At 54.3% G+C, this 25989-nt stretch overlaps 2 protein-coding genes across 8 annotated transcripts; one reads left to right on the forward strand and one right to left on the reverse strand.

The window, feature by feature from the left end:
• Window positions 1–82: 82 nt before the first annotated feature.
• Window positions 83–20276, forward strand: SMG9 (SMG9 nonsense mediated mRNA decay factor). Of its 6 annotated transcripts, none has more exons than XM_006941173.5 (14): window positions 83–321; window positions 3133–3288; window positions 5577–5651; window positions 5741–6005; window positions 6110–6207; window positions 8072–8184; window positions 11489–11600; window positions 13532–13627; window positions 14064–14149; window positions 16975–17081; window positions 17818–17925; window positions 18099–18227; window positions 18541–18685; window positions 19756–20276. In XM_006941173.5, exons 2-14 carry the CDS (start codon window positions 3139–3141, stop codon window positions 19832–19834), a joined length of 1563 nt encoding a protein of 520 aa, XP_006941235.1. In that variant the 5' UTR covers window positions 83–321; window positions 3133–3138; the 3' UTR covers window positions 19835–20276. The 6 variants fall into 6 exon arrangements, with proteins under 6 accessions (XP_006941235.1, XP_006941238.1, XP_023101809.1 ...); XM_023246041.2 differs by lacking the exon at window positions 83–321 and adding an exon at window positions 347–438; XM_023246039.2 differs by lacking the exon at window positions 83–321 and adding an exon at window positions 534–687.
• A 1319-nt stretch (window positions 20277–21595) lies between these two features.
• LOC101101273 (interferon-inducible GTPase 5-like) lies at window positions 21596–25620 on the reverse strand. Of its 2 annotated transcripts, none has more exons than XM_003997740.5 (3): window positions 25573–25620; window positions 22964–23603; window positions 21596–22359 (listed from the first exon to the last, which is right to left on the reverse strand). In XM_003997740.5, exons 2-3 carry the CDS (start codon window positions 23565–23567, stop codon window positions 21716–21718), a joined length of 1248 nt encoding a protein of 415 aa, XP_003997789.1. In that variant the 5' UTR covers window positions 23568–23603; window positions 25573–25620; the 3' UTR covers window positions 21596–21715. The 2 variants fall into 2 exon arrangements, with proteins under 2 accessions (XP_003997789.1, XP_044901487.1); XM_045045552.1 differs by having other exon boundaries at window positions 25583–25613.
• Between the last annotated feature and the right edge of the window lie 369 nt (window positions 25621–25989).

A 25989-nucleotide genomic window follows, 5' to 3' on the forward strand; every position in this document is an offset into this window, starting at 1 on the left:
TCTGACGCTCCGTTCTGGCGCGCCCAGCCCTCGGCGCATGCGCAAGGCCAGCACCCCACGGGTCCTGATCTCCGCTCCGCCCCGTGCTACCTTCTCCTCTTCCTCTTTCGGGCCGGCGTTCTTTGGGTGCCGCTTCCGGGGTGCCTAGACCGGTTCCGGAGTGACCGGTGCCTGCTTTCTCTCTCTCTCTCCCCAACGCTCCTCGTCCCCTAGACGCCATTTACAGGCCCGTGGCTTGTAGTGGAACCTCCCCCCCACCAGCCCCGTCACGGAAAGCGCGCGTAGCGCTGCGCCCCAAGAGCCAATCAGCAGCCGCCTTAGGTAAGGGGCCCGCAAGCCCGCGCGAGGCTCGTGCACCGGCAGGGGGCGGGGCGCTGGGCGCGTTTCGGGGCCCCGCCCCCTTCTCTACCGTTAAACGGTTGTTCGGACGTCCGGCAGGTGTGCGTAACAGACTAGGCGTTCAAGGGCGACCCTTAAAATACCGGGTTGGCGGGCGCGGGGTGGGGAGGAGATAAATAAGGTGTAGATAGGAACTTCAGTTCTGGGAGGGCCTAATAGGGCCTTTAGAACTGACCGTCAAGTATTGCAAACGTCCTAACGACAGCGTGTAAAGAGAAGTCTTGGGAACACGCTCGCAGAGGGTCTACAGACAGACCCTGTATACCCGGGAGGTCCTCCGAATCCTATGTAAATAGAAACCTAAATCGTAGGGTTCCCCATAGGAGGCTTGTAAGCAGGTGTCTAATTATTGGGGATGTTACCTGAGTAATAGAGACTCATTGGTTTTAGGGGATGCCCCATATACAAACTTGTAAATGTACATTTACAAGTGTTAGAGAGTCCTTAAAAAAATAGTGTAAATAGACTCTTAAGTTCTTGGGGGTGGTGGTGTGTAAATACAGAGTTGAGAATTAGAGAAGTCTCCCTTCAGAGTTTGCAAATAGACACTTAGGTTCTGGAAGAGTCCCCAAAGGGGGCATAGGAAGAGATGCTTAAGCACTGAGGAAACTCCCCCAAAGAATGACTAGTTAGATTCTTAACATCTGGGAGGTCACTGTAAGAGCCCTGTAAATAAACACAAATAGACTGGCTTTATACATTTTGGGAGACTCCCCAGAGGAGCCTGGAAACATGGGGGGGTCCCCAAACTGTATGTAGGTGGACTTATTCTGGGGAGCTCCCCCCATAGAGCTGTTCAATAGACCCAAATAATGTGGAAGTTTCCAGAAAAAGAAAACATGCAAACGGACACTTGCTGCATGAGAAGGGGCTTCTCTTGGTGTGTAAACGGACTGAAGTGCTGGGCAGAGTCCCTGTGGAGGAATGAAAAGAGACACTGAAGCACTGGGGGGTGGGGCTGTCTGGAGAATAATGTGCAAAGTGACCCTTAACTGCAAGGAAGGGAGGATTCCCAGTTTCTGAGGGGAATCTCTGCCAGAGACTGTAAACAGTCACTTAAGTGCTGAGTGGATCATTTTCCATGAGCATGTGTAAACAGGCCCTGCCCTCCTGTCTCAGAAGGCAGTCTTCAGCTGGGTTTGTGACGGGGTGGGGTGGTGGGGGGAGAAGAGGTCACTTGTAGCAATGGGAGAGGCGCTGGACAAGCCCCTACTCCTACATCCTGTTAACAGATACTGCTGTTCTGGAGAGCGAATCTCTCACAGGGATCTGTGACTGTGTACTTGGGTAGGAGGTGGGGGATTCATAGAACCATTTCACAGGTGGGGGCACCTGGCTGTCTCCGTTGGTGGAGAGTGCAACTCTCGATCTTGGGGTTGTGAGTTCGAGCCCCCTATTGGGCACAGAGCTTACCTAAAAAATTTTTAAAAATAAAAATGATTTCATAGGCACTTAAGAGCTAAGCAAGGATCAGCAAACTTTTTCTGTAAAGGGACAGAGAGGAATTGTTTGAGATCCTGCAGGTCGTACTGTCTCTGTCTCAACCACTCAACTCTGCCATTGGATCAAGAAGGCAGCCGTAGACAACTTTTAAGTTGATGGAGGTGGCTGCATTCCTATCAAACTTCATTTACAAACACAGAAGGCAGCCCTGATTTGGTCCGTAGCCTACAGTTTGCCAACTTGACCTCTGAGCTATAAAGGAAATGGCCTCTCCTGCAAACAGACTGTTAAGTATTCAGAGATTTCTCTGGAATGAAGTGTAAACAGCTGGGGAAAGTCCCTAGAGGGACCTGTAAAGCGAGTTAAATGGTAGGGAGTAGACCATATAGGTGGCAGTTCATTTTATAACATCTCAGATTAACCACGGGGGAGACTTGGGAGTGTGAGGGATGGCGGGCCATCAGAAACCTAAGGTAGACAGACTGAGATGTAGAGGGACACCAGATAAGATAGGGCCTTGAGTGCAGGAGCCCCACCCCCACACATGCCAGTATTAGGTAATCAAATCAGTAGTTGTCGCACTGAGGATCATGTTACTGGTTTGTAAGGAAATGCTTTGCCACAGTTTGGGAAAGAATAGGTCCCATTTTTATGTGACCCCCTCCCCCTATGAGATACAGGTTGAGGCCGAGTGACTAATAGTTGGGAGTAGTTTTGGCTACAATAAGAGAAGTGTAGCTGTTTCCCACTGCATCTAGAAGGAAATAACGCCGGGTGAACAGGAGACCGCCGATTTTTTTTCTGCCACGCCAGCCTTCCCTCGTTCCTTCCTTCCAGTCCAGGGTGGCTGCTTGAGCTCCAGCCTGCACACCATATTCCTCCCAGCCAGGAGGAGGAAAGGGCAAAAGGCATGTGCCAGCATCTGTGAAGGAAAGTTTCTGAGAGCTGCTAGAACACACTTCTGGTGTCATACCATTGGCCAGAAAGAACTTAGTCCCATGGCCACCTAACTGCAAATGGTGCTGAGAGGTGTGTTCTGGACAGCCATGTGCCCAGCTCAGAACTGAGGGTTTTATTTTATTTTTTTTTTGGAAGAAGAGAACAGATCTTGAGAGCCAGCTAGCAGTCACTGCCACAGCCACAGAGCTCTCTTGAAAGGAAGTGCCTTCTTACAGTCCAGAGTGAACCAAATAGATTGAAAAGAGTCTGTCCTCACTCTGAAATCCACCTCTCTCCCTCTCTCTCTCTCTCTCTCTCTCTCTCTCTGTCTCTCTCTGTCTCTCTCTGTAGGCAACCATGTCTGAGTCTGGCCATAGTCAGCCTGGGCTCTATGGGATAGAGAGGCGGCGACGCTGGAAAGAGCCTGGCCCCGGTGGCCCCCAGAACCTCTCCGGGCCTGGTGGTCGGGAGAGGGACTACATTGCCCCATGGGAGAGAGAGAGACGGGTGAGTGAGTGGGCCCAAGGGCAGCATCCACATATCCACTCGTTCCACAAATGTTTTTAAGCACCTGCCATGTGCCAGGCACTACTCTAGATGCTGGGGATCAATCTGTGAACAAAAGCCTTATGAAGTAAGAGTAGAGAGTGGCAAAGGGGTCTGTGCTAGATGAAGTGGACAGAGAGGGCCTCCCTGAAGGGGTGGGTTTGGAGCAGAGACCTGAAGGAGGCGAGGGAATACACCATGACAAAATCTGAGTGAAGAGCATTCTAGACAGATCAGCAAATGGGAAGGCCCTGAGCCCTATATCTGGTGTATTCAAGGAGTAGCCAGGAAGCCAGTGTGGCTGCAGTGGCCAGAGAAGAAGGGAAGGTAATAGAAGATGATGTCGGAGAGGTAACTCAGGCCAGATCACGTAGGACCTGATAGGCCTGAGAAAGGACTTTGGATTTTGTTGAATGAAATTGGCACTGGAGGGTTTGAGCTGAGAGGCGCCATAAACTCATGTTTCAAAGAGTCCTATAATAGCCGCAGCTGTTCCTAGGTGTTGAGCAGCGTGCACGTGCAAGGTGCTTTAACGTCTTTCGGGTCTTTCTGCACTCTTCTAGCTACCCCATGAAGTAGAACCTAGGACAGATCTGATTTTCACTAATGAAGAGAGTGAGTCTCAGGGGAGAAAGGACTTAACCCAGAGTCACAAAATCAGTGAGCTTTGGGGCCAGAACCCAAACCCAAATCCAGCTGAGCCCAAGCACAGCACTGGTCTGCCGGCCGTAGTGTCCTGGACTGGAAACCAGGAGCCTCGGCGTGGGCCCCGGTCCTGCCTTGTCTTCTCTCCTGTGCTGAGGTGACTCGCTGTCAGAACCTGCCCCCTGCTCGTGTCCTTTCTCTAGGGCCCTACCCACCTCTGAGAGAGCTCTGGGGGGAAGAAGAAAGTAACAGTTGGAACTGTTTTCTGAGCCATAAAATGGTAGACATGAAGAATAATTGATTTCACAGTGAGCTCGGCTCTTATTCCTTTCCTTGGGTTACAGCATAAGTGAGAACACAGGGTCTCTTTCTTCCTGCCACACGTACCCGGGACAGTGTCGCCATCATCGTGCACTTTCAGCTTTAGTCCTGGATCAGCCTCTCCGAAGCCTCTTGTCTTTGCCTCTGACTTTGCCACTGATCCTGGCAGCCTCCTAAGTGGCCAGTGGACTCCTCACGTCCTCCGTGTCCCCTGCCGACCTCGGCATCTTCCTCCCATTTTTCCTAGTATCCGTGACAGCCCACTGGGCCTCATCCTGGACACCCCCTTCCCCACGTCAGTCACCCTGTATGTTGTGCCTCCTGAATACATCTCCTGTCCTCTGTCTGTCCTCACAGCCTCGTCCCAGGTATCATCCTCTCCTCCCCGGACCTTCTCCCCATCTCCCTCCCTGGCCTTCTGAAAGCCCGCAGCCTCTCCTGTGGTTCTGCCACAGCTCTTCTTCCCAAATACTTTCATGCCCTTTGTTTGTTCTTCACCATAGGCCAGTGAAGTGTGCAGAATTGAAGTAAGTATCCCCAGTGTATGGTGAAGAAATAGACCCACTGAAGGGTCATGGCTCTCCTGAGGTTCCTCGGGGAACAAGGCTCAAAAGGACAAGGCTCAAAAGCCGATCTCTCCCCTTTCTTGAGCAGATTGGGGGTGAGTCAAAATAAACATGAAGGCAAGGTGTGGGATCAGCCCCCTGGCTACTGGCAAGCGTGAGTGGAGCTGAGGAGTGATGAGGAACGATCAGGGTAGCAGGGCTCTCTGGGTAGCAGCTGTCAGATAGTGAGCGCCTGCCATGTGTCAAACGCCACATGGACAGTTTTCAAGTTCCAGCTACGCTCAGCCTGTAGTAGTCCTGTGAAGAAACTCCTATCCCTGCTGGCCAGATGACGAAACAGGCTGAAGTGAGGCCTTAGCCAAGTTCACACAGCCAGCAAAAGGCAGGGCTGAGTTTGAACCCAGGGCTAGCTCCAGAGCCCTAGCTCCTTCCGCCTGGGCTTGTCTTCTGGCAGAGGCAGCCGAATGCAGTTGTGGAGCCAGGCTGCCAGGGTTCAAAGCCTGGCTCCATTCTTTGTTGGCCACGTGACCTTGGGCAAGCCAGTTAACCTCAGTATCTTCATTTGCAAAATGGGGATGATAGTGTCTATCTCACGGGGTTGCTGGTGGAATTAATATGTGAAGGCATTTAGAATTGTACCTGGCACCCAAAGGCCCTGGGGAGTGTCTCTGAGAGGCGAGGGAGCCATGCCCAAGTAACTGCCCTCCCTCACTACAGGATGGCAGCGAAGAGACCAGCACGGCGGTCATGCAGAAAACCCCCATCATCCTCTCGAAACCTCCAGCAGAGCGGGTGAGCAGGGAAGAATCTTCTGAAGGGGAGGCTGGGAGCAGTTAGGGCAAAGATCTCTCCTGCTGACCGGAACCTTCTCACTCCCATAGTCTAAGCAGCCACCACCCCCAACAGCCCCGGCTGCCCCACCTGCCCCGGCCCCTCTCGAGAAGCCTATCGTCCTCATGAAACCACGGGAAGAGGGGAAAGGGCCTGCGGCTGCGACAACCACCTCCACCCCCGAGGGCGCTGCCCCAGCACCCCCTGCAGCCCCCGCACCGCCCAAGGGAGAGAAGGAGGGACAGAGACCCACGCAGCCTGTGTACCAGATCCAGAACCGAGGCATGGGCACTGCCGCACCCGCAGCCATGGACCGTGAGTTGGGGCCTGGGCGGGAGCCTGTTGAGGACGGTTAGGAGCTGGACCGCCCTCACACAGACCCTCACCACATCCCATCTCCTGCTTTCTCCTGTCTCCAGCTGTCGTGGGCCAGGCCAAACTACTGCCCCCAGAACGCATGAAGCACAGCATCAAGTTGGTAGATGACCAGATGAATTGGTGTGACAGCGCCATTGAGGTACTGAGTGGGGAGCATGGGTCTCCCTGCTTGAGCTTCCCCAGGTCCCACGTCTCACTGCCTCCACCCCACCTCCCCACCGCCACCCTCTTGGCAGGTGATACTGGACTAGACAGCTTTCAGGCAACTGCAGCAATGAGAGAGAAGGAATCTGAAAGTTCCCACCTAGCCAGGGCTGAGTTGCAGTGGCTTGCAGTACGTGGGCTGTGCTGGTTGTTAAAATACTGAATAACCGTGATACCAGTTGGCAAAGAGGGACTCCCACTACCACCCAGATGCCCTGGGACCTCCTTTACCATCCCTTCCCCCCCAGGTCAGCCTCCTAGACCCTGCTCCAGTTCCCCTCCTGATTGATCGAAACAACCCATGCAGTACCAGTGTTAAGTGGTTTGAATGTCACTCCCAGAGGCTCCCTTTTCCATCTCAGTGGCCCCTGCTGTAGTTCAGACCTCACATCCCTGGACTGGCATGCCTGCCTCCAGACTCTCGGGCTTCATTTCTCCTCTCCTGCTGCTTTTTCCCCCTAGACCCGTCACATCACGTTGCTGCCCAGATTCTCCCAGATGTGTCCCTTCTCCTTCTCCAACAGCTTGGACTTACTAGGACAGCATGCCGGGTCTGTATTTTACCCGGCCTCCTTCCTTTCTATGTCCGCTGTCCTACTGATACCAACTGGAGGGCCTTAAAACAAAACAAAAGCCAGTGTCCAGGCCTACCCTTCACTGTCAGATTAGAACGCCCTGCAGTGGTGACAGTGTTCTGTATTTACACTATCTAGTATGGTAGCCACTATCCTTATAAGTGGCTATTGAGCACTTATCCACATATCCCCATATGTGGCTAATATAACTGAGGAACTGAAGTTTTAGTTTTGTTTCATTTTAATGAACTTAAAAAATTTTGCTTTAATGTTTATTTTTGAGAGAGACAAAGCACGAGAATGGGGAAGGGCAGAGAGAGGGAGACCCAGAATGTAAAGCAGGCTCCAGGTTCTGAGCTGTCAGCGCAGAGCCCGACATGGGGCTCGAGCTCAACGGACCACAAGATCATAACCTGAGGCAGAGTTGGACACTTAACCAACTGAGCCACCCAGGCGCCCCTAATTTTAATGAACTTAAATTTAAATGGCCACATGTGGTCAGTGTCCAGCTTATTGAACAGGGCTAGCGCTAGGTGTTCTTTCTGCTTTAATGTGTCTAGGGTTAGAGCCAAGATTGGCTTCCTTTTTAAAAAAAACAAAAACAAAAAAAACTCCACTTGATTTTTAAGGAGCCTGTTGAGGACGGTTCTCTTTTTTTTTTAAAGCGTGTCTCTCGCACCCCCTAGTGGTGAAAGGCGTCAGAGCTCGTGGCCCAGAGGTGAAGGTCTCAGGACTCTTAAATCCCAGACAGGATCCAGGACAGACTGACCTCCCCTTCCTCACTCTTGTCCCTTTTTCATGCTGCTGTGTGTTTTCCTGACTTGCCAGAAGCCGAAAGTCCTCCAGGAGTCTGCCGCAGTAGCCCTCGGATACCACATCCTGTCCTTCCACCTGTTCTTCATTCCTGTGCCTTTCTTCTACTCTTCCCCAAAGTCAGGTTTCCCTTTTTGCCCGCTGTGTTCCAGCGGCACTGACTTTCCATTAGCTTCTTGACCATGCCAGGCTCTTCTCCACTTGGGAGCCCTCACAAATGCTCTTCTCTGTGCCACCGCATACGTACAGGGGCCCTTTGCCCAACTGAGGGGATCGGAGGCGTCAAAGTTTTGCTTCCACATCCGACAAGGCAGGCGGGCCAGTCTCTGCCCCCCCCACCCCACCCCAGTCTCACTCCCACTCCAGCAGCTGACAGATTTACGAGGCTCACATTCCTTCATCTTCCCACAGTACCTGTTGGATCAGACCGATGTGTTGGTGGTTGGTGTCCTGGGCCTTCAGGGGACAGGCAAGTCCATGGTCATGTCATTGTTGTCAGCGAACACTCCTGAGGAGGACCAGAGGTAAGGGGTGTGGAAGACCAGGAGGGAGGTGGACACCTACCTGGAGGACAGGGAAGGGTGGGCCTGGGTATTGCAAGTGGTATTACCAAAGGACTTTGGGAAAATGTTTCACCTCCCTTGGCCTCAATGTCTTTGTCAGATTAGGGTGATTAGGGCCTGGACTAAATCTTTGTGTGGCTCCAAGATAACCAGTCCTGTTTCTCCCTCCCTTCCTGCCTCGCCCCAGGGAATGGTACAGAGCCCGGCTTTGGATTTAGGTTGACTTCAGTCTCAGCCCTGCCATTCACCAGCTAGTTGACCTTGGGAATGTCACTTCACTTCCCAGTATCTCACCTCGTCATGTGTAAAGTGGGTTTTTGGAGGATAAGATCAGGAAGGCAAAGTTAACAAGAACCTGACACAGAGCAAATGCTCATAGGATACTGGTTGCTAAGACCTGGTAAATAGAACAGGGAAAGAGACTCGAATGTAGGGCATGGGTTCTAGACCAGCCTCGGTCCTGCATTCTTGAGTAAGGATGGGGATGATTGTGAAAATAAAAGTATGAAGTCACAGGAGAGGATCTGGGGAAAGAGAGAGCTTAGGAACTAGGGACCAGAACTGAGGGCAGGGAAGGAAGGAAATGGAGAAAGGCAGGGACTAGGGAGGAGAGACATAACCGGTCTGATTAAGGAAGACTCAAACTGGAGAATGAGAAAGGGATTGTCTAGAAAATGTAGGGGTTTGGTTTTTGGGTTTTTTTTTTCCATAAAGCAGGTGATACTATCTTGCATTGCGTGGATGGATATCAGGGGGTCCATGAACCTCCTCCTAACAGTATATGAGGGATTTTGCATCTATCTGCAGTTAGGCTTTCCTTCTAGGAAATGGGTCTGTAGTTTCCCCCAGATCTTAGAGGGTCCGATGGAGACCCAGAGCAGGTTAAGAACCACTATCGTGTGGGGCTGCCCTTCCTCCCAGGTCCGTCTCCTCTCTTGTAACTTAAGCTCACCTTGGCTCCACTTGGGAACAGCTCCAGCTCTCTCAGCATTCTTTCCGTCTCAGCTTCCACCCCCAACTAGCAAATTTCTCCTCCCCTACCCCCGGCTTTGAGTTCAGATTCCTGAGCTAGAGAGAATTCTGGCCTGGCATATCTTTTGTGGTTTTTTATTGTTTAGTTTATTTTGAGAGATAATGTGAGTGGGGGAGGGGCAGAGAGAGAGGGAGACAGAGAATCCAAAGCAGGCTCCACACTGTTAGCGCAGAGCCAAACACGGGGCTCGAACTCCCAAACCATGAGATCACGACCTAAACTGAAGTCAGACACTTAACTGCCTGAACCACCGAGGTGCCCGCTGCTTATTTTTTTGAGCCACGTCAGCCCGTGGTGTGGCGGACTTTGGTGCCAACTCATGCCATCAGGCCCTCTTTATGTTAAGAATTCATCTGCTTCTCCCTTCCTTCATTCCTGTCTCCTGGCCCAAGCCTCCGACATCTCCCCTACCGAATGTCAAGAATCTCCTCACTGATCTCCCTGCTTTAGTTCAATTCAGCTAACATCTATTGAGTGCTTACAGCGTGCCAGGCACTGTTCCGGGCACTGGGGATACAACAGTCAACAGAACTGGCAAGAACCTTTGTCCTGGTGAGCCTTCATTCTAATCAGGGTGAAGGCAAACAAACTACGTTATTTGACATGTGAGAAGGTGATACCCAAACGGGAAGGGATTATAGGGAAGCTGTGTTGGTGCTGGATTATAGTCCTAAACGGAGTGGTCAGGGAAGGCCTCGCAAAGAGGGACACTGAGCACAAGCAGACTGGGAGGAGGGAGAGCTTTCTAATCAGATGGAATGACAGGAGCCTATGTCTGAGGCAACAGAGCTTGCCTGGTGTGTGTGCAGAATGGCATGAAGGCCCTGGAGCTGGCGCGGAGTGAGCAAGAAGGGAAGGCCTAGGCGGTCAAGGTCAGAGAGGATAAGGGAGGCTACGGCTCACCACATAGCACAAGGGGAGCCTTTCAAAACCCACCTCCAGTCCTGTCACTTCCCTACTTAAATGTCTTCAGGGCTACTCCAGGCTCGTGGGCCAAAGCCCCAGCTCCTTACGAGGCCCCACAGAGGCCTGTGCTCCCTCTTGTTGCTCCCAGTCCCCCTGTTCTCCGCTTTCCCCTCTCCCCACACTGGTCTTTTGATTCCCCACACACGCCACCTGCCGTCCACCTGGGACAGTCTTTGCTTCCATCCTCCACCCCCTGTGCCTCCCCTTTAACTTAATTAAAGTTGCTCAATAAACTCTTCTGTCTCTCACTCTCAGTGTGGTCATCTGTCTCTTGTACGGCAGCCCTTCCCAGCCCTCCCAACTGAGCTATCCCCAGCCTGAGCGCCACACACCCCTTCTTCCTACCGCTCACAGTTACTGATCTCTGTTGATCTGTAAGCTAGAGCAGGAGCTGCTTGGAAGCAGAGATGGTCCTTGTTCCCTGTCGCATCCCGGTATCTGGTACATCAGAGGCCTTCAGTACGGTGTTGTTAAGTGGGTGTCAGACAGTGTAACATGCCTCTCAGGGAGGTGGGGATTACCTTTTGAGACAGAAATACCATTACCCTGATTTTACAGATTGAAAGAGAAAATCACTTTGTCCAGGTCGCAGAATGTGACCCAGTTGAGCTCCATGGTCTAGGGCAAGGCTCAGCTGTGCCTGCTTTGGCGTCATCTCCCGGTCCGACGCAGATAGAACCGAGGGAGACTCTCCTCCCAGGGGAAGAACTGGGAACGGAGTCCTACAACCACCCAGCCTCTCACTGTGAGGGTGGAGAGCATTCAGTGCTATATCTCCGGGGCCCGGCCCGTGGCAAGTGCACTGGGTAATTCACAGCTAACGATTACGTATCGCTGCCTAGCGGGCATTTTCCTAAGGGCTTTACGGCAGTTAGCCTCATAGCAGCCCTAAGAGTTTTGAGACTGCTGTTATCCCCATTTATAGACGAGGAGGCCAAGGAGAAAGAAATTAAGGACTTGCCCAAAGCCACAGAGCCAGGAAGAGGCAGAACTGGGATTTGAATCCCAGCGGTCCAACAGAGTCCTGACTCTTAAACACCTCACTCTACTGGCTTCATTAGTTGGGTTAATAGATCTCCTTATGGGTAAAGGTGAAGTCATGTGGAATAAAATGTGGTTCTCCAGACAACAGGGGCCACAGGCGGAAGGCTTTGTAGGAGGCTTTGAGAGTGTAGGGAACCACGTTCATTTTACATGGTTACACTCTGGAGGCATCAGAGGCTGAGAAGCGCACCTCTAATGCACCCCACCCGCTTCTCTCCACAGGGCGTACGTTTTCCGGGCCCAGAGTGCCGAGATGAAGGAACGAGGGGGCAACCAGACCAGTGGCATTGACTTCTTTATTACCCAAGAGCGGATTGTTTTCCTGGACACACAGGTGCTGACCTCCACGTGCCCGCCCTCCTGCATGCCACCTTCACATCCATCCCTGAATGTTGTTAAGCCAGAACCCCGCTTGGATTCCATGTGGTCCCAGCCCAGCCACGGGCACGCTAGGTGCTTATGGACAAGTTGTGTCTTTTCTTGGCCTTTAGCACGTTTTCAGATTTTGCCTCCCTCCCCTCCCATCCATCGTATACACAGTAGCCTAGAGAATCTTCTAGCGTAGTGGCTAAATGTGTGGGCCCTCGAGGCCGGTCTGTGTGTGTCCAGGTTCTGCCTTTAATTCTTACCATTTGGGTGATGTGAAGCAAGTGTTTACCCCCCCTCAAACCTCAGTTTCTTCGTCTATAAGTGGGGACGATAATCGTACTCAGCCTCACAGGTTCATTGCAAGGCTTCAGTGGAACGGTCCAGGCAGAGCGGTTGGCACAGGACCTGGCATGTAGTTAGCGTTCAGGCCCATCGCTATCATCAGAACTGACCTGTGTGTTTCTGGCGGCTTTCCTCATCCTCTCTCTTGCCCCCAGGCAGAGTCCCCATTCTTCAGCGTGGTGTTCAGGGCTCGTGGGGCTCACCTCCTTCAGACTCCAGCCTCCCCTCTGTGGTGTAGTCTCTAGCTCCACCAGACGCACCACAGGGCCTCGCCTTGATCCCCCTCCCACCCTGGGCCGTCCACATCCTGTTCCCTTTATCCGAATCTACCCTTTATCTGAAACTGCCTGTTCCTCAGTTTTCTTAAGTGGGAAAAACATCACTGCCTACCTTGTAGGGTTGTTGTGAGGCTTCGGTGAGTTAATACAAGTAGAGCCCTAATGGCAGCGCCTGCCATGAAGTAGGTACTTCATACTTTGCTGTCAGTGTCATGAGCATGAGAACACTCTCTCTCCCTTTGCCATTTTGCCTGGCTAATGCCTTCTCCTCCGAGAAGACTCTGCCGGGGCCTCGCCTCCTCCCAGAAGCCTTCCCCTGCTCTGAGCCCCCACTGGTGCCGTGTGCGCCTTCCATCGTGGCACTGACGTATCACAGCCTCTTCCCACAGTGTACTGCTCCCACTCCCCACCTGCCTGGAGCGCTTTAGGGAGGAGCTCTGTTGGTCAGGGCCTGGCCCCTACGTGCTTCTCCCTGAATGTTGATGGAGCGGAGTTCTAGTCACCATAGGTGTGGATGGCACGGACAGTGAAAGCCCACAGCTGTGATCTGTGAGTCAGGCCCTGTGCAGGGGCCACTAGGGGACCTGGAGACAAGCTGAACTGCCATGAGCTGGGTCCAAGGCCCATGTGGAGCAGAACGGAAGTTAAAACAGGACAGAATAGAGCATGCAGCTCTATTGGGAGTTTTAGAAAGCAAGCAATTGGGAAACTGTCTTCTTTAAAGAATTCCACTCACTGCAGCAAGAAGTCAGTAAGACCACCAAACTGATTGCGCTCTTGTGGCTTTTAAATGGAATGTTCCTTTAAGAAAAGGTGATGAACTCACCATGGATTCTTTTACACCCACTGATGCGGTTTTTAAATCCTCACCAATTTTCACACTAAACATCGTTTTTTGACCAAAGTAATTATCTTAGCAAAGTTTTGAAAGCATTTGAAACAACTAAGAAAAGGAAAGTGTCTTGAAGGGACATGACTCATGCAAGCCAATATTACGTTTATTAGCACTAGGAGAGTTCTCTTTGAGCACAAGGCACTTGAGAGGGGTGATAATTCATAAAGGAGCTGGGGGAAGTGTATCTGCTTTGAAACATTCTTCTTTCACCCCCTCTTGCTGACTAGCTCTTACTCATCAGAAACCGCCTGTGTTTCTGACCTTATTTGGCCCCGAGAGAGGCAAGGTATTGGCCTTCAACTTGAGGAACTTGGGTGGCTGTGACACTTAGGGTCCCGGCCTCCAGCCCCCGTTCCCGACACCCTCTCTTCCTTGCCGCAGCCCATCCTGAGCCCCTCCATCTTGGACCACCTTATCAACAATGACCGCAAGCTGCCTCCAGAGTACAACCTGCCCCACACCTACGTTGAGATGCAGGTGAGGGGACCAAGCCGGACCTAGGGGCGAGGTCTCCCCCTTCCCCCTCGAGATTCGCGATGGGGAGTTGGATATGGGTTGACCTCGTTTCTGCTTCATAAAGAGCCCTGGGTGCCCCAAGAGCTGTAGGAAAGAATAGCATTGAGAGTCCTGTCAGGCTCACCTCCTGGCTGTGCTCCTCAGAAGTCATTTCCTGCCCCCTCCCCCTTCAGGCCTCGTTATCTGCCTGTGTGAGATGGGAGTGATCATTCCCATCTTGCCCAGTTTAGGGATGGCCTGTGAAGGAAGTTCCAGCGGAGTCTGGGCACACAGTAGGTGCTTAACGGCTCTGAGGCTCTCACCCTGCTGTCCCTTCAGCTAAGTCCTGGGAGCAGGGACCCCAGTCTGGGTAGGGGGGGGACCTCCAGCTCGGTCACCCCTTCCTGCCCTCTCTCAGTCGCTCCAGATCGCGGCCTTCCTCTTCACGGTCTGCCACGTGGTGATCGTTGTCCAAGACTGGTTCACAGACCTCAGTTTATACAGGTGAGCAGGTGGCAGGGAGGGTTGGGGGGGTGGGGGCAGGGAGCGAAGGCAAGAGATGGGGATCAGAGACTCGGCCACTTGCCTGGGTCTCATACGTTCCACACAGTATCCATAGGGACCCCTTTAAAGTCTGAGTTGGGGACGCATGGGTGGCTCAGTCAGTTAAGTGTCCGACTCTTGATATGGGGTCAGGTCACGATCTTGCGGTTGGCGAGATGGAGCCTCGAGTAGGGCTCTGTGCTGACAGTGTGGATCCTGCTTGGGATTTTCTCACTCTTGTTCTTGCTCTCTCTCTTTCTCTCTGCCACTCCCCCAGTCGTGCATGCTCACACGTGCATGCATGTTCTCTCTCTCAAAAATAAACTTAAAATAAAACGTGAGTTGGAGTGGGTCACCACCACCTAGCAGACATACACATGCTTACAACTCCCCACTGGCTTTATACATCACTCAGAACAAAATCCAAAGTCCTTCTCATGGCCTACAAGGTCCTCCACGGGACAGTCCTAGTCTCCTCATTGACCTTCTCTCCCACCACTTTCCCTCACTCCCCGATTAAAGCCCTAGTGGCCCCATGGCTACTCCTCGTGCAGCTTAGGACCTCTGCGCTGCATCCCTCAGCCAGAACACTCTTCCTACAGACCTCAGACTCCCTCTCTCACGTCGTCCCACCTCAGGCCTTCCCCGATCTTATAACATAGAACCACCCCTCACCACCACCCCACTCTTACGCTACTGTGTTTTCCTTCATTGCATTTATCACTCCCTAACAGGACATTGCAGGTCTCTTTAGGGTCTGTCTCTCCCAGTCTGAGTCCCTGGTGCCTCACACAGTGCCTGGCACAAGGTGGTTAATACACGTTTGTAGAATGAATAGCATAATCAGGAGCGGGCTTGTCCCTCTTGTCCATCTCCAGGCACATGTACCGTACCCGGGCAGGCAGGAAGGGGGAAGGAGTCAGGATCTGGGGAAGGAGTCAGGATCTGGCCGGAGTCCTGCCTGAAGCAGCTGGAGCTTTTAGAAATGCCCCCTGGACAGAACTGGCTCAGAACCTGAGGCGTAAGGGTTCCTCTTGGCCTCGGCCCCAGGGGATAGCTGTGCGGAGGCCAGCCGCCTTGGGCACAGAGCCCAGCCAGAAGGAAAGAACGGGAGCTCATGGGGAGGGGAGAGCTGAGCCAAGGGAAGCAGATGTCTCCAAAGTAAGGCAGCCCAGGATTTGAACCCCAGCTCTTAGTAGGTGAGTGGCCTCTTTTTCCTTAGCTCCTCATAGGCAAATTGTTTTATGTGGATTAAATGAGTTTAAAGAACTTACAGCATTCGGTGGTAAATGGGAATGTAATGTTTATGTTAGTAACCCTGGGGGTTGGGGTGAACTGTGGGTCTGGTCTGGCCAACAGTAAAAATGACTTTCTGGGAAAACCAGCCCTTGTGACCAGATCTAAATGTCTTTTTTTTTTTTTTTTTTTTAATGTATTTTTGAGAGTGAGAGTGAGGGAGGGGCAGAGAGACAGAGGATCCGAAGTGGGCTCTGCGCTGACAGCCCGATGTGGGGCTCGAACTCACCAACTCACCAACTCTGATGACCTGAGCCCAAGCCGGACATTTCATGAGCTGAGCCACTCAGGCGCCCCTAAGTGTCTTATTTCTGAAACACCCGCGCTGTTACCATCACCATAGTCTGAATTCGTTCACGTGAGAGGGGTGTATTGACCATTTATGGATGCCATTCCCCGTTCGGGGCACTGGGGACACAGGTGTGAATTTACCAGACTGCCCTGTGGAGTTTGCATTCTGATTGGGGTATGGACTCGGCCCGGCACGTGGCAGAACCTTGCTTTTAATCCAGAGCCTGAGGTGGGCTTCTCAGCAGGGAAGCCCCACGAAACTGTGGACAACACCTTTGTATGTGTATTCATGTGAGGAGAATGTCCGTGCTTTTTATCGGATTCCCATGAGCCCTTCCTTCAGATAGCAAGCAGGTTTATTTTATTTACATGTCTGGAAATTTTATTTTAAAATGGCATAAACTGAAACTTCGGTCCATGCAGAAACTTGCACATGGATGTTTATAACGCAGTTTTATTCGTAATTGCCAAAACGAGGAAGTGATCAAGGTATATTTCAGTAGGTAAACTGATAAACTGTGGTACACGCGCACAAGGGAATGTTACTGGAAATGCGTTATCACGCCATGAAAAGGAAGAAGGTACACATTCTTGAGTGCGTATTACTAAGTGAGAGAAGCCGGTTTGAAACAGCTAGTGTATGATCCCAACTCCATGACGTTCTGGAAAAGGCAGAGCTGCGGGGACAAGTAAAAAGATGAGGGGCGGATAGGTAGAGCATGGAGGGTTGTTAGGGCAGTGACGCCGCTCGCTGTGACGCTGTGTGGCGGGCACATGTCCTTTTTGTCAAAACGCGCAGAGTAGACAACACCGGCAGGGAAGCCTAGTGTGTAGCATAGCCTTTGGGTGATGATAATGTGTCACAGGCTCATCGGAATGTTGACAGTGGGGGAGGCTATGTGTGGGAGTGGGGCGGGACATTCATGGGAATCCCTGTACTTTCCACTCGGTTTTGTGGTGATCTTACCAATGCTTTAAAAAATGAAGTATTTTTTTAATAGCATAGACTCATTTAAAAACGCATGCAGTTGACACGGGTCCATGGATTGGTGTCTGAGAGAGTTGTCTCTGAATTCCCTAAAATCCCCTAAAATCGGTGTAGCTGTAGCTTTTATCAGATCCGCAAAGGGGGCCCCCTCCCCAGGCTGTGGGACAGGGGTGCCCGTGCCAGAGCACCAACCTCTCGCCCTGAACCCCAGGTTCCTCCAGACAGCAGAGATGGTGAAGCCCTCTACCCCATCCCCCAGCCACGAGTCCAGCACTTCCTCAGGCTCTGACGAAGGCACTGAGTACTACCCCCACCTGGGTGAGGGACTTGACTGGGGCGGGGAGGATGGGGGAGGGAGAAATCGGGGAGGGGGGGAGGCAGGGGGATGGGGGAGGGGCGAAAACCAGGAGCGCTGGGGAAGTGGGGAGCTGGGAGGAAGCAAGTCAGCAGATTAGCTGCTGCTTCCTCCAAGGTTCCCACCTGGCCACCAAGGGCACGACCCTGAGTCTGGGTCCAGCTCCTTGATCAGAAGGGGAGCCTTTTATATACAGGATCCACATCAGCCCATTTCTCTGTCCCCCGCATCTCCAGCACAGACTGGGGGCGAAGAGAGTGCTGAAGTAACCCGAGTGGCCCCAGGTGCCCTGCTTGCCCTGCGGCCTCACACCATCTACTCGCTCTGCTCTACTGTCACACTGCCCTTCTGCAAACATCTCGTTCGTTTATGACACCCCAGGCAGGGTCTTCCCTACTTCCTCTGCCTCACCAAGTCCCTGGTGCCTTTCTGTCTTACTCCTGATGGTGTGGCTATTTTCCTCTTCGGTCTTTTCCATCAGACTGGGGGATCCTTGGGGACAGAAACCAGATCTCACGTCTGGGTCCCCTGCATCACCCAGCACAGGGTCTGGTGCTAAAGCAAAGTAACGTGTAACATGAATATTTACAAGAGCTCTGAGCCCAGGGGTAACGGCAGATCTTTGGCACGAGTGGGGAAGGCCACACAGCCAAGCCCCAGCTGCCTCACGCGACTACATCTCTCTTCCCACCCCTCCAGTCTTCCTGCAGAACAAAGCTCGCCGAGAGGACTTCTGTCCTCGAAAGCTGCGCCAGATGCATCTGATGATTGACCAGCTCATGGCTCACTCCCACTTGCGTTACAAGGGTAAGGGTCCCTGAGCCACCCCCCAGGCTAGGCTGACCAGTGGCTCTTGACTCCTGCTCTGGCCCGTGGCCCAGACGTCCAGACTGGCCTCCTGATTCTAGCTTGACCATCATATGTGTACCTCCCCTGCCCCTCACCATAGTATCTGTAGGCTGATAGGTTCTCTCCTGCAGGTACTCTGTCCATGTTACAGTGCAACGTCTTCCCTGGGCTCCCACCTGACTTCCTGGACTCTGAGGTCAATTTGTTCCTGGTGCCCTTCATGGACAGTGAAGCAGAGAGTGAAAACCCACCTCGGGCAGGTATGGTTGAGTCTGGTCCACAGGGATACCAGTTCTTCCCTGGTCTGGTGGGAGATACAGGTTGCCCTGGCCTGGGGTGATAGGGACCCACACTGGTCTGAGGGGAGACTCGTGGCTTGTCCTTAAGGTGCTTGGACCCTTTCTTAGGAGTGTGTTTCCAAGATGTTGGAGTACGGGAAGAGCTGGGCCGGGTCTGGACGTGGAGGTACTCCTGGTATTCCAGCCCAGGATACTGGGTGCCTGGGAAAAAGGAAAGGCCCTCTGACAGGCTGTCCCCCCCCACCCCCTTATCCTCCCCACCTCAACTCTCCAGGACCCGGTTCCAGCCCGCTCTTCTCCCTGCTCCCTGGGTACCGTGGCCACCCCAGTTTCCAGTCCCTGGTGAGCAAGCTCCGGAGCCAAGTGATGTCCATGGCCCGGCCACAGCTGTCACACACCATCCTCACGGAGAAGAACTGGTAAGAGCTCCGGGCAGGGTGGTCAGTGTGGGGGCCCCCACCCTGGTGCAGACTAGAGGAAGTTCTCAGTGATCTCTCCACATCTCGGTTCCCTTTTCTGGGATGCTGATGACTGCTTCCACGCTGGACAGCATGCTGTCTCTTAAGTCCTCCTGAGTAGCCAGTAGGGTGTAGGTCTTGTCACCAGTTTTACTAGTGGGGAAATTGAGGCTCAGAGAAAGGAATTGTCACATAGTGATGTTACATACCGGTAGCTAGGTGCCATTTGATGGCGAGGAGTAGGACCAGTGAGCCCAGTCAAGCTCAAGCGTTTATTCTGAGGCCCTGAATGCGGAAAGCGTGGCCTCACAGGAGGGGACACTGAAATGTCCCCACAGGAGCTGCATTCTCCAGCTCTCACTGGATGGCACTGTCTGCCTGCGCCCCCCCACCTTCCCTCCTCCTGTGCCACCTGGCTCTCCCCACTCTGCTTTCACAGAGCCCCAACCTCCCCCAGCCCCAGCCCCAGCCCCACATGACCCTCTGTGTCTCGAGCCCGCAGCAGGTCTGCAACATCGAATTTCCAGGAGACACGGAAGTTGGAGAGAGAGAGCTTGGCTGGGTGCAGCCTCTAGCACGGCTCCCCCGGGGTCTGTGGCTGGCCGTGGCCGGAAGGGTCAGGGAGCGTACACAGCAGCAAAGCCAGTGAGCCGTGCGGGCGAGGGGGCTCGGGGCTCTACTCTCCCACGGTCTGTAGCAGGGCCCAGCCGGGTAGAGGGTCATGCAGCTGTCAGACGTTTCTGATCGCCACAAGACTCTGGAGGGAGATAGAGGTAGAATCCTGACCCTCAAGTTGGGGCTTGAGGCCTTCATTCCAGACCAGGCGCCTTCTGCCTTTGCTCACCCCAGGGGAGGCGTCAGAACCCGGGCCACTCCCATCAGCACTGTCATCTTCCCCACATCCCGGTCCAGGAGCCTCCAGGGTCAGGTCATGCAGGTCGTACGCAGGACCCGTTTTTGCACCTGGCCCGGGTCAGCGCAAGGCTGGCGGGCCACAGCCAGGGCTGCTGACCACTCACCTCCTCCCCCAGGTTCCACTACGCTGCCCGGATCTGGGACGGCGTAAAGAAGTCCTCTGCCCTGGCGGAGTACAGCCGCCTGCTGGCCTGAGGCCGAGGGAGGAACGTCATGCAGAGAACCCCCCTCTGGGTCCTCACGGATGGTGAGGGAGCACACGCGTCCTACGCCCCTGGTGGGGTGGAAAGTGGCGGCAGGTCTGATGGACGAGGGACCACGACATCCTCGCCCAGAGACGTGAGGCGTCCAGGGCCAGGCCTCCCATCCTCAACGGAGTGTTGTTCAGGGGCAACTCTGAGATCCCACCCCCAACCTGGGCCAGGGCGGCCCATCTCAGTCCCCGGCAGGGACAGGCAGTGGGAGTAGTCTGGTCACGGAGAATCCCAGGTTCCATCTTGACCTCCCTCGGCAGGGACAGGAGCAACAGGGTCCCTCCTCCCTGACTCTGAGCCCTTTCCTATAAGGTGCGGCAGGGTCTGGGGAGCTCTTCGTTGGGGAAGGTCTGGTGGTTCGAATAAAGAGTCATGCGAGCCTGTTCTGGTGCTTCTCTTCTTCCCGTCTCCCCAGCATGCTGTCCTGGGGAGCAGGGCAGATTTGGGTCCTGGCCTTTAGGGGGCAGATTACCTGCAGCCACCATTGGAGCCTGAGTGAACTTGCCATGGGGACACTTCCACTGCAGGTCATAGAATTGTCAGGAGCTGAGGAAGACCAGTCTCTGCTAAGGAGGAAGCCCCTAGAAAAAGGGGTATTCTGTTTCCTGCGGTGACATCAAGTCCCATCTCTGTGCCCTGGATAGGAAAAGACAGTGCCCTCCTTTGGCTAAATGCAGTGACTACCTCCGTGTCGTCTGCTCTCAGTTGAAGACAGTGCCTGCCTTTGGTGAAATGCCTCGTTAAATGCAATGCCTGATTCAGTATATGGTTAAAAAATAGAGTGTGTCTTAGTTAAATACAGTGAAATACAGGGCTTACCCTGAGCTGAAACAAGTTCTACCCTTATCCAAATGCTTGTACGTTACCCTTAACACACAGCGCCCACAGTTGGTGAAGTATGGTGGCTTCCTTTGCCTACAGAGCTCGTCTACTCTTGCTTAAAAGTAGTCTCTGCCTTGGAAGTCCAGAACCTACCCTCAGTTAAGTACACCATTCACTTCAATATGGTACCTACCTCACCTACCCGTTTAAATTCACTACCTCCTAGCTTAGTGTTTCCCCAAGTGCGTCTCCAAGTGGGTCTGGCCACCGCACCCATCCCAAATTAGTCCCGACCTTCGAATCACGCCACCTCACCCTTCCCTAACGCGGTTGGTTCCGTCACCAGCCAAGTCTGGCTGCCCACTACCCCATGCCCCTTTGGCCTCCTTGCCTTCCTCCTGCCCTTGGACGTACCCATATAGTCCTGGCGTCCTTGTTGTGGGAATCCTGGGGGCGGGGCGGGGGGTGGTGAAGAAAACACCCAAGAGGCCAGGAGTGGGGTCCCTGTAGATCTCTAAAGACCGAGGGGCTGAGGTCTGGGAGGCATGACACCCAGGTCTTGCTGACCAAGAAGACCTCAGGCAAGAAACTCCCTTAACGATCTTCAAGGCCGTTCAGAGCGGAGACATTCACTTGCCCTCTCTGAACCCCTCGCCCCACTCCCCTGACTACACAAACACCTTCCTAAGTGCCCTCTCAGCTAGGCAACTGAGATCCTCCCCACCTTGTCAGACTTTATCTGTCCCATGTCCCGCCCCCTCCCTCTGCTTCCCAGGGGGACTGCTGGTTGATTTGAGCGTCCAGGGCAGGGAAGGTGGGGCAATGGCCAGAGAGGGCATAAGATCCGGGGCTCAAAAGTACAAGACCGCACACAGTGCAGGAGGGTTGGAGCTTGAGTTTCTTTCCATTCCTCAACACCATCCAGCCTGGGGACAGATGGAACCTGTGTCCTCCCACTCTTACACTGCCACCTCCAGCTGGCCTAAGCTCAGGGCTGGGATTATTGATTGCATTTATCTGGGAGCTCATGGTCAGAGTCGTCGAGGAAGGCCTGGGTCAGCACTCTCTGGGCATCCTTGACCACCTCGTCTAGAGCTGTGCGGAGCATCTGGTAGATGGTGGCGAAGCTGATGCCGCAGGTCGCCAGGGCGCCTAGGATGGGCACGCCGAGGAGCTCCTGGGTGAAAGCAGAGGCGTCCCTGGAGGCCTGGCCCAGTAGTTCCACCACCAGTGCCTCAGTGACCTTGGTCTTCCAGCCCTGTACCGCCTCCAGGATCTTGTGCAGGGGCTGGCCTCTCTGCTCAGCCAGCCTGACGAGGGAGTCCTCGTCGAGGCCGAGGCTGCGGCGGTAGCCCTCCAGGGAGCTGATGAGCACATACAGGTCACATGCCACCTCCCGTACGCCTGGCACGGGGCTCGGGTTGACGCCACAGGCCACCGTGGCCACCAGCCAGATATGCTGCCGCAGCGAGGCTGCCTTCTTCTCTAGGATGGGCTTCGAGACGTTGGGCACGGCCAGCAGAAACGCGTGCTGCTTGTGACTCTCCAGTTCCTTCACCATCAGCTCCTCCAGCAGGTGGAAGTCGTACTTGCCCAACTCAAACATGGAGAGCAGGAAGACCTTGGGGTCCTTCAGGCCCTCCGCTGCAGAAGACAAGAGCACCGCTCTGTTCCTGCGCTGGAGCAGGCCATGGCGTGCTGACCGCCGCGGAGGCACAAGCACTTGCTGTGAGTGCACAGCACGTGGCTCGCGAGAGTTGGCCCTGGAGCCAGGCTGCCTGAGTTCGGACCCCAGCCTTGCTACCCACCACCCGTGTGGCCTTGGGCAAGTTACCAAACCAAACAAGGGGATAACTGTACCTGCCTCATAGGGATGTTGTGAAGGGAGCGCATGAAAACGGTGCCTGGCCTGCGATAAGCCCTTAAATGTCAGCTGCCCTCGGCCACAGGTGCCAGCATCCCGTGGGCGCAGAGCTTTTGCACCGCTCTAACTTGGCAAACACACACGCCAGAACGTGCCCTGTTTCCTTAATGCAGGTGATTGGTCTCTGTCACCTGTGACCGGGAAGAGCCAACTCTCAGGAAGTGAATGGCAGCTGTAAGCATTATTTCACCGCGGGGCCCGGATCAGTCACGCAGCGCGACATTGGATGACCCCTTCTCCCACTGTGGGCCTCAGCTGGGAGAGGAAGGGGAGGGGGCCGGCAAACCCTCCAGAATCCACCCACCTCCAGAGCCTGAACCTCACCCCTCAGCCGCCGCCCACAGTCTTCCCGGATCTGGCGGAGCACTCTCTCCTCGGAGAAGGTGCTGGGGCGCCGGCTCCGCGAGGCGGCAATGTCCACGTCCACCTTGGAGCGGACGAGGTAGAAGCGTTTGCCCCGCTGCAGGATCTCGCAGGCCAGCTGGGCATGGTGGGCGGTGAAGCTGTCTGAGGTGATGATGATGAAGAAGTCGTAACGTTCCAGCAGCACCCGCTGGAGATATCTACCAGTCCGGAAGCGGGACGTGCCTATGCCCGGCAGGTCCCAGATGACGATGTTGGGGTACTTAGGGTGTGGGTATGGCGTGGGGTCCACCGTCATTTCCACCACGCCCGTGCAGGCTGAGTTGGGGTCCTCGTCCCCCAGCCCCCTGATGGCATTGACAAAGGTCGACTTGCCGGAGCCTGTGCCCCCAGTGATGCCAATGTCCAGCCTGGCATTCTCCAGCGAGTGAAGTGTGGCCTGCAGCCTGGCGGCCACTGCGGCCACACCCCCCGCCTCAAAGGCTCCCATCAGAGCACTGGTGTCCCTCCATAGCTCCAGTATCTTGGACTGGCTGAGGCTTGACTGGAGGACTCTGCCCGCCATGGGCTACCTGACGTCCAGGCCTTCAGGATCGATGACCTTTGGCAGGGCAGGGAAGGGAATATTTTCACTCGGGGCCGCCCTCTCTTCTCTACACCCCCCAGCACGCCCAAAGTATCTGAGGCCTTGCCAGCAATCGTACTGCGAGTGCAACCATATGTCAGGCCCCGCGCTAAGTGCTTTATTTCAGTTAACACGTATTCATCACTGCCAGGTTCTCCTCCTGGAGCATCTCACAAAATCCTCGTAACAGCCGGAAAAGGAGATTCCCTTACTATCCACATTTGGCACCCAGTGGAGAAATCGTTTGCCCAAGGCCTCCGGCTAGTGCATGGAGTGTTGGGAATAGGAATCGGTCCCTCTGATCCTAGAATTTAAATTCTTTTTTTTCTTCAAGATCATTATTTTGTTAAGATTTTAGTTTCAAGTAATGTCTACACCCAACGTGGGGCTCGAACTCACAACCCTAAGATCAAGAGCCGCACGCTCCACCGACCTAGCCAGCCAGGTGCTCCTAGAATTCAAATTCTTAAATTACTTTTTGTGGCATTTACCATGCACCGGGCACTCCAATCAACCATCTAGGGCAGTAATTAAGCGCTGGAACCCTCATCGTCGCTGGTAGCAGTTAGTGTCCATTTAACGTTTCCCCGGGGCCAGCCACTGTCCTAACCACATGCGTAATTTCACTAAGTCCCCATTTTACAGAGAGGGAAACCGAGGCTCAGGGAGGTAAAAGTCGCTAGATTGTCCAGCCTGCACCAGAGCCAGGACATGGACCGGCTCCCTCTGATCCTTCTGCCATACAGCCTCCCCACCCTATGCGCACACCGCCAGGGAGTCCCGTGTTCAGGATGGTGTGTGAGGGTGCACAGGTACCGGGATGTGGGCTGTGTTTTTGAGAACAGGTTTGGAATGGACCATCATCTATACTTGTATCTGAGAGTCTGGGATTTCCCTACCATAACCACTCACACCCTCTTTGGCGCAGAAAAGTCCATGTGAACCCAAAAGTAGTCCCGGCACAGCCAATGGGAAGGCGTCCCAGGAAGAGACGAAGCCTTTGGTTAACCCTCCAGGGGAAAGCCGCCCGTCTTAGTCCGGAATGGTTTTCTAGGTTTAAGGTAATTTGAGGCCCCAAATGAGGCTAGAATCACCACCACCAGATCTGGGAATACCCACAGGCAGTATTTGTGAGCACCTAGGGGTGAGGCCACCTCCCCGCAGGACAGTCCCCGCTTCGCCGCCGGCCTTATACACAGCCTCCGGGGTCTTCTTGTGAATTTCTGGAAACTCGCCTTTCTCCGCACCTAAATCCGACCCCATCCGTGACCCTTGTTCAAGCCCACAGAAAGCCTAGGGGCAGCCCTTGTCCTGTCCAAAGCCCCTAACCAGGTAGCGTGCGAATCTTTTAAACACATGTGACCCTTGACTCGGCATGTGAGGTTAGGCTTGTGCGAGGGCGTGTCAGATTCACTTATTGCATTCCTACCGAAGAGCCAACAGGGAGTAAGGGAGTGCCCGGGGGTTTGGTTTCACAGGGTCCCCTGGGCAGATACAGATGCCCTCACCCCATCCACGTGTTGCACATGCCCTGTGTCATCCGCAGCCCATGCAGCTCTCAGGAATCCTACCGCCATCGCCCCCTCTCAGTTCCATGGCCTTTCGGGACAACCCCAGCATCCGTGCACCCACACACCCACGCGGAGACAGCAGGTAACCCCAGTCAGCAGACTGTTCACAACCTCGGACCCACAGCGTCACAGCCCCGGAGACTTACCAAGGCCCCTCCCAATCACACACACACACACACACCAGAAAGCTCGTCACCACACACATTCCCACAAGCCTCCGAAACGACTCGTTCTCGGTGGCGGGATTCGCCCTCTGCCCCCCTCCCTGCTTTGGCGGGCAGAGAAAGAGCCCACCAGCCTTACCACCCCAGGCTCCACGCGGAGGCCAGCCCGAGGCCGTGGGACCTCCCTCCCCCCCCGCCACCGACACCCACCATCACTCACTGGCAGCAGGGCTGGCTGGGGATGCTCTGAGCCCCCCACCCTGTTTAGCTGGGTTGCTAGGCACCATTGTACCCAACCTGGGCACTGATTGGCTGCCCCACCACCCCCCCTCCAGAGGCGGCCTTTGGGACACTGGGCTTCTCTGAAAGGGACAGGAATGGCAACAAAAATAAGTACCATAGCCAGTCCCAGTCCCCACTAAGTCACCCGCACAGGCTGACAGTTGACACCGGTCTTGGGTCCAGGCCGGGACGTCCTGTTGCCCCACAGATCTCCCTTGGCTACCAGGGGACCAGGGAGAGAGATCCGAGCAAGGGGCCCTTGGCCCGCCATCCGGATCTTGAATCTCTCCCCACCCAGCTCCATTCCCCCCCTTCCAGGTCAGCGTATCCCTCTCGGCCTTGGGC

Source organism: Felis catus, chromosome E2, assembly GCF_018350175.1.
Source record: "Felis catus isolate Fca126 chromosome E2, F.catus_Fca126_mat1.0, whole genome shotgun sequence".
Taxonomy (NCBI): domain Eukaryota; kingdom Metazoa; phylum Chordata; class Mammalia; order Carnivora; family Felidae; genus Felis; species Felis catus.

Coding starts and splice junctions, on each gene's coding strand:
- SMG9 (XM_006941173.5), top strand. CDS start 3,139: ATGTCTGAGTCTGGCCATAGTCAGCCTGGGCTCTATGGGATAGAGAGG. Junction 3,289..5,576: donor CATGGGAGAGAGAGAGACGG/GTGAGTGAGTGG, acceptor CCCTCACTACAG/GATGGCAGCGAAGAGACCAG. Junction 6,006..6,109: donor CGCACCCGCAGCCATGGACC/GTGAGTTGGGGC, acceptor TCCTGTCTCCAG/CTGTCGTGGGCCAGGCCAAA.
- LOC101101273 (XM_003997740.5), bottom strand. CDS start 23,567: ATGGCGGGCAGAGTCCTCCAGTCAAGCCTCAGCCAGTCCAAGATACTG. Junction 22,360..22,963: donor CTGTGGGCGGCGGCTGAGGG/GTGAGGTTCAGG, acceptor TGTCTTCTGCAG/CGGAGGGCCTGAAGGACCCC.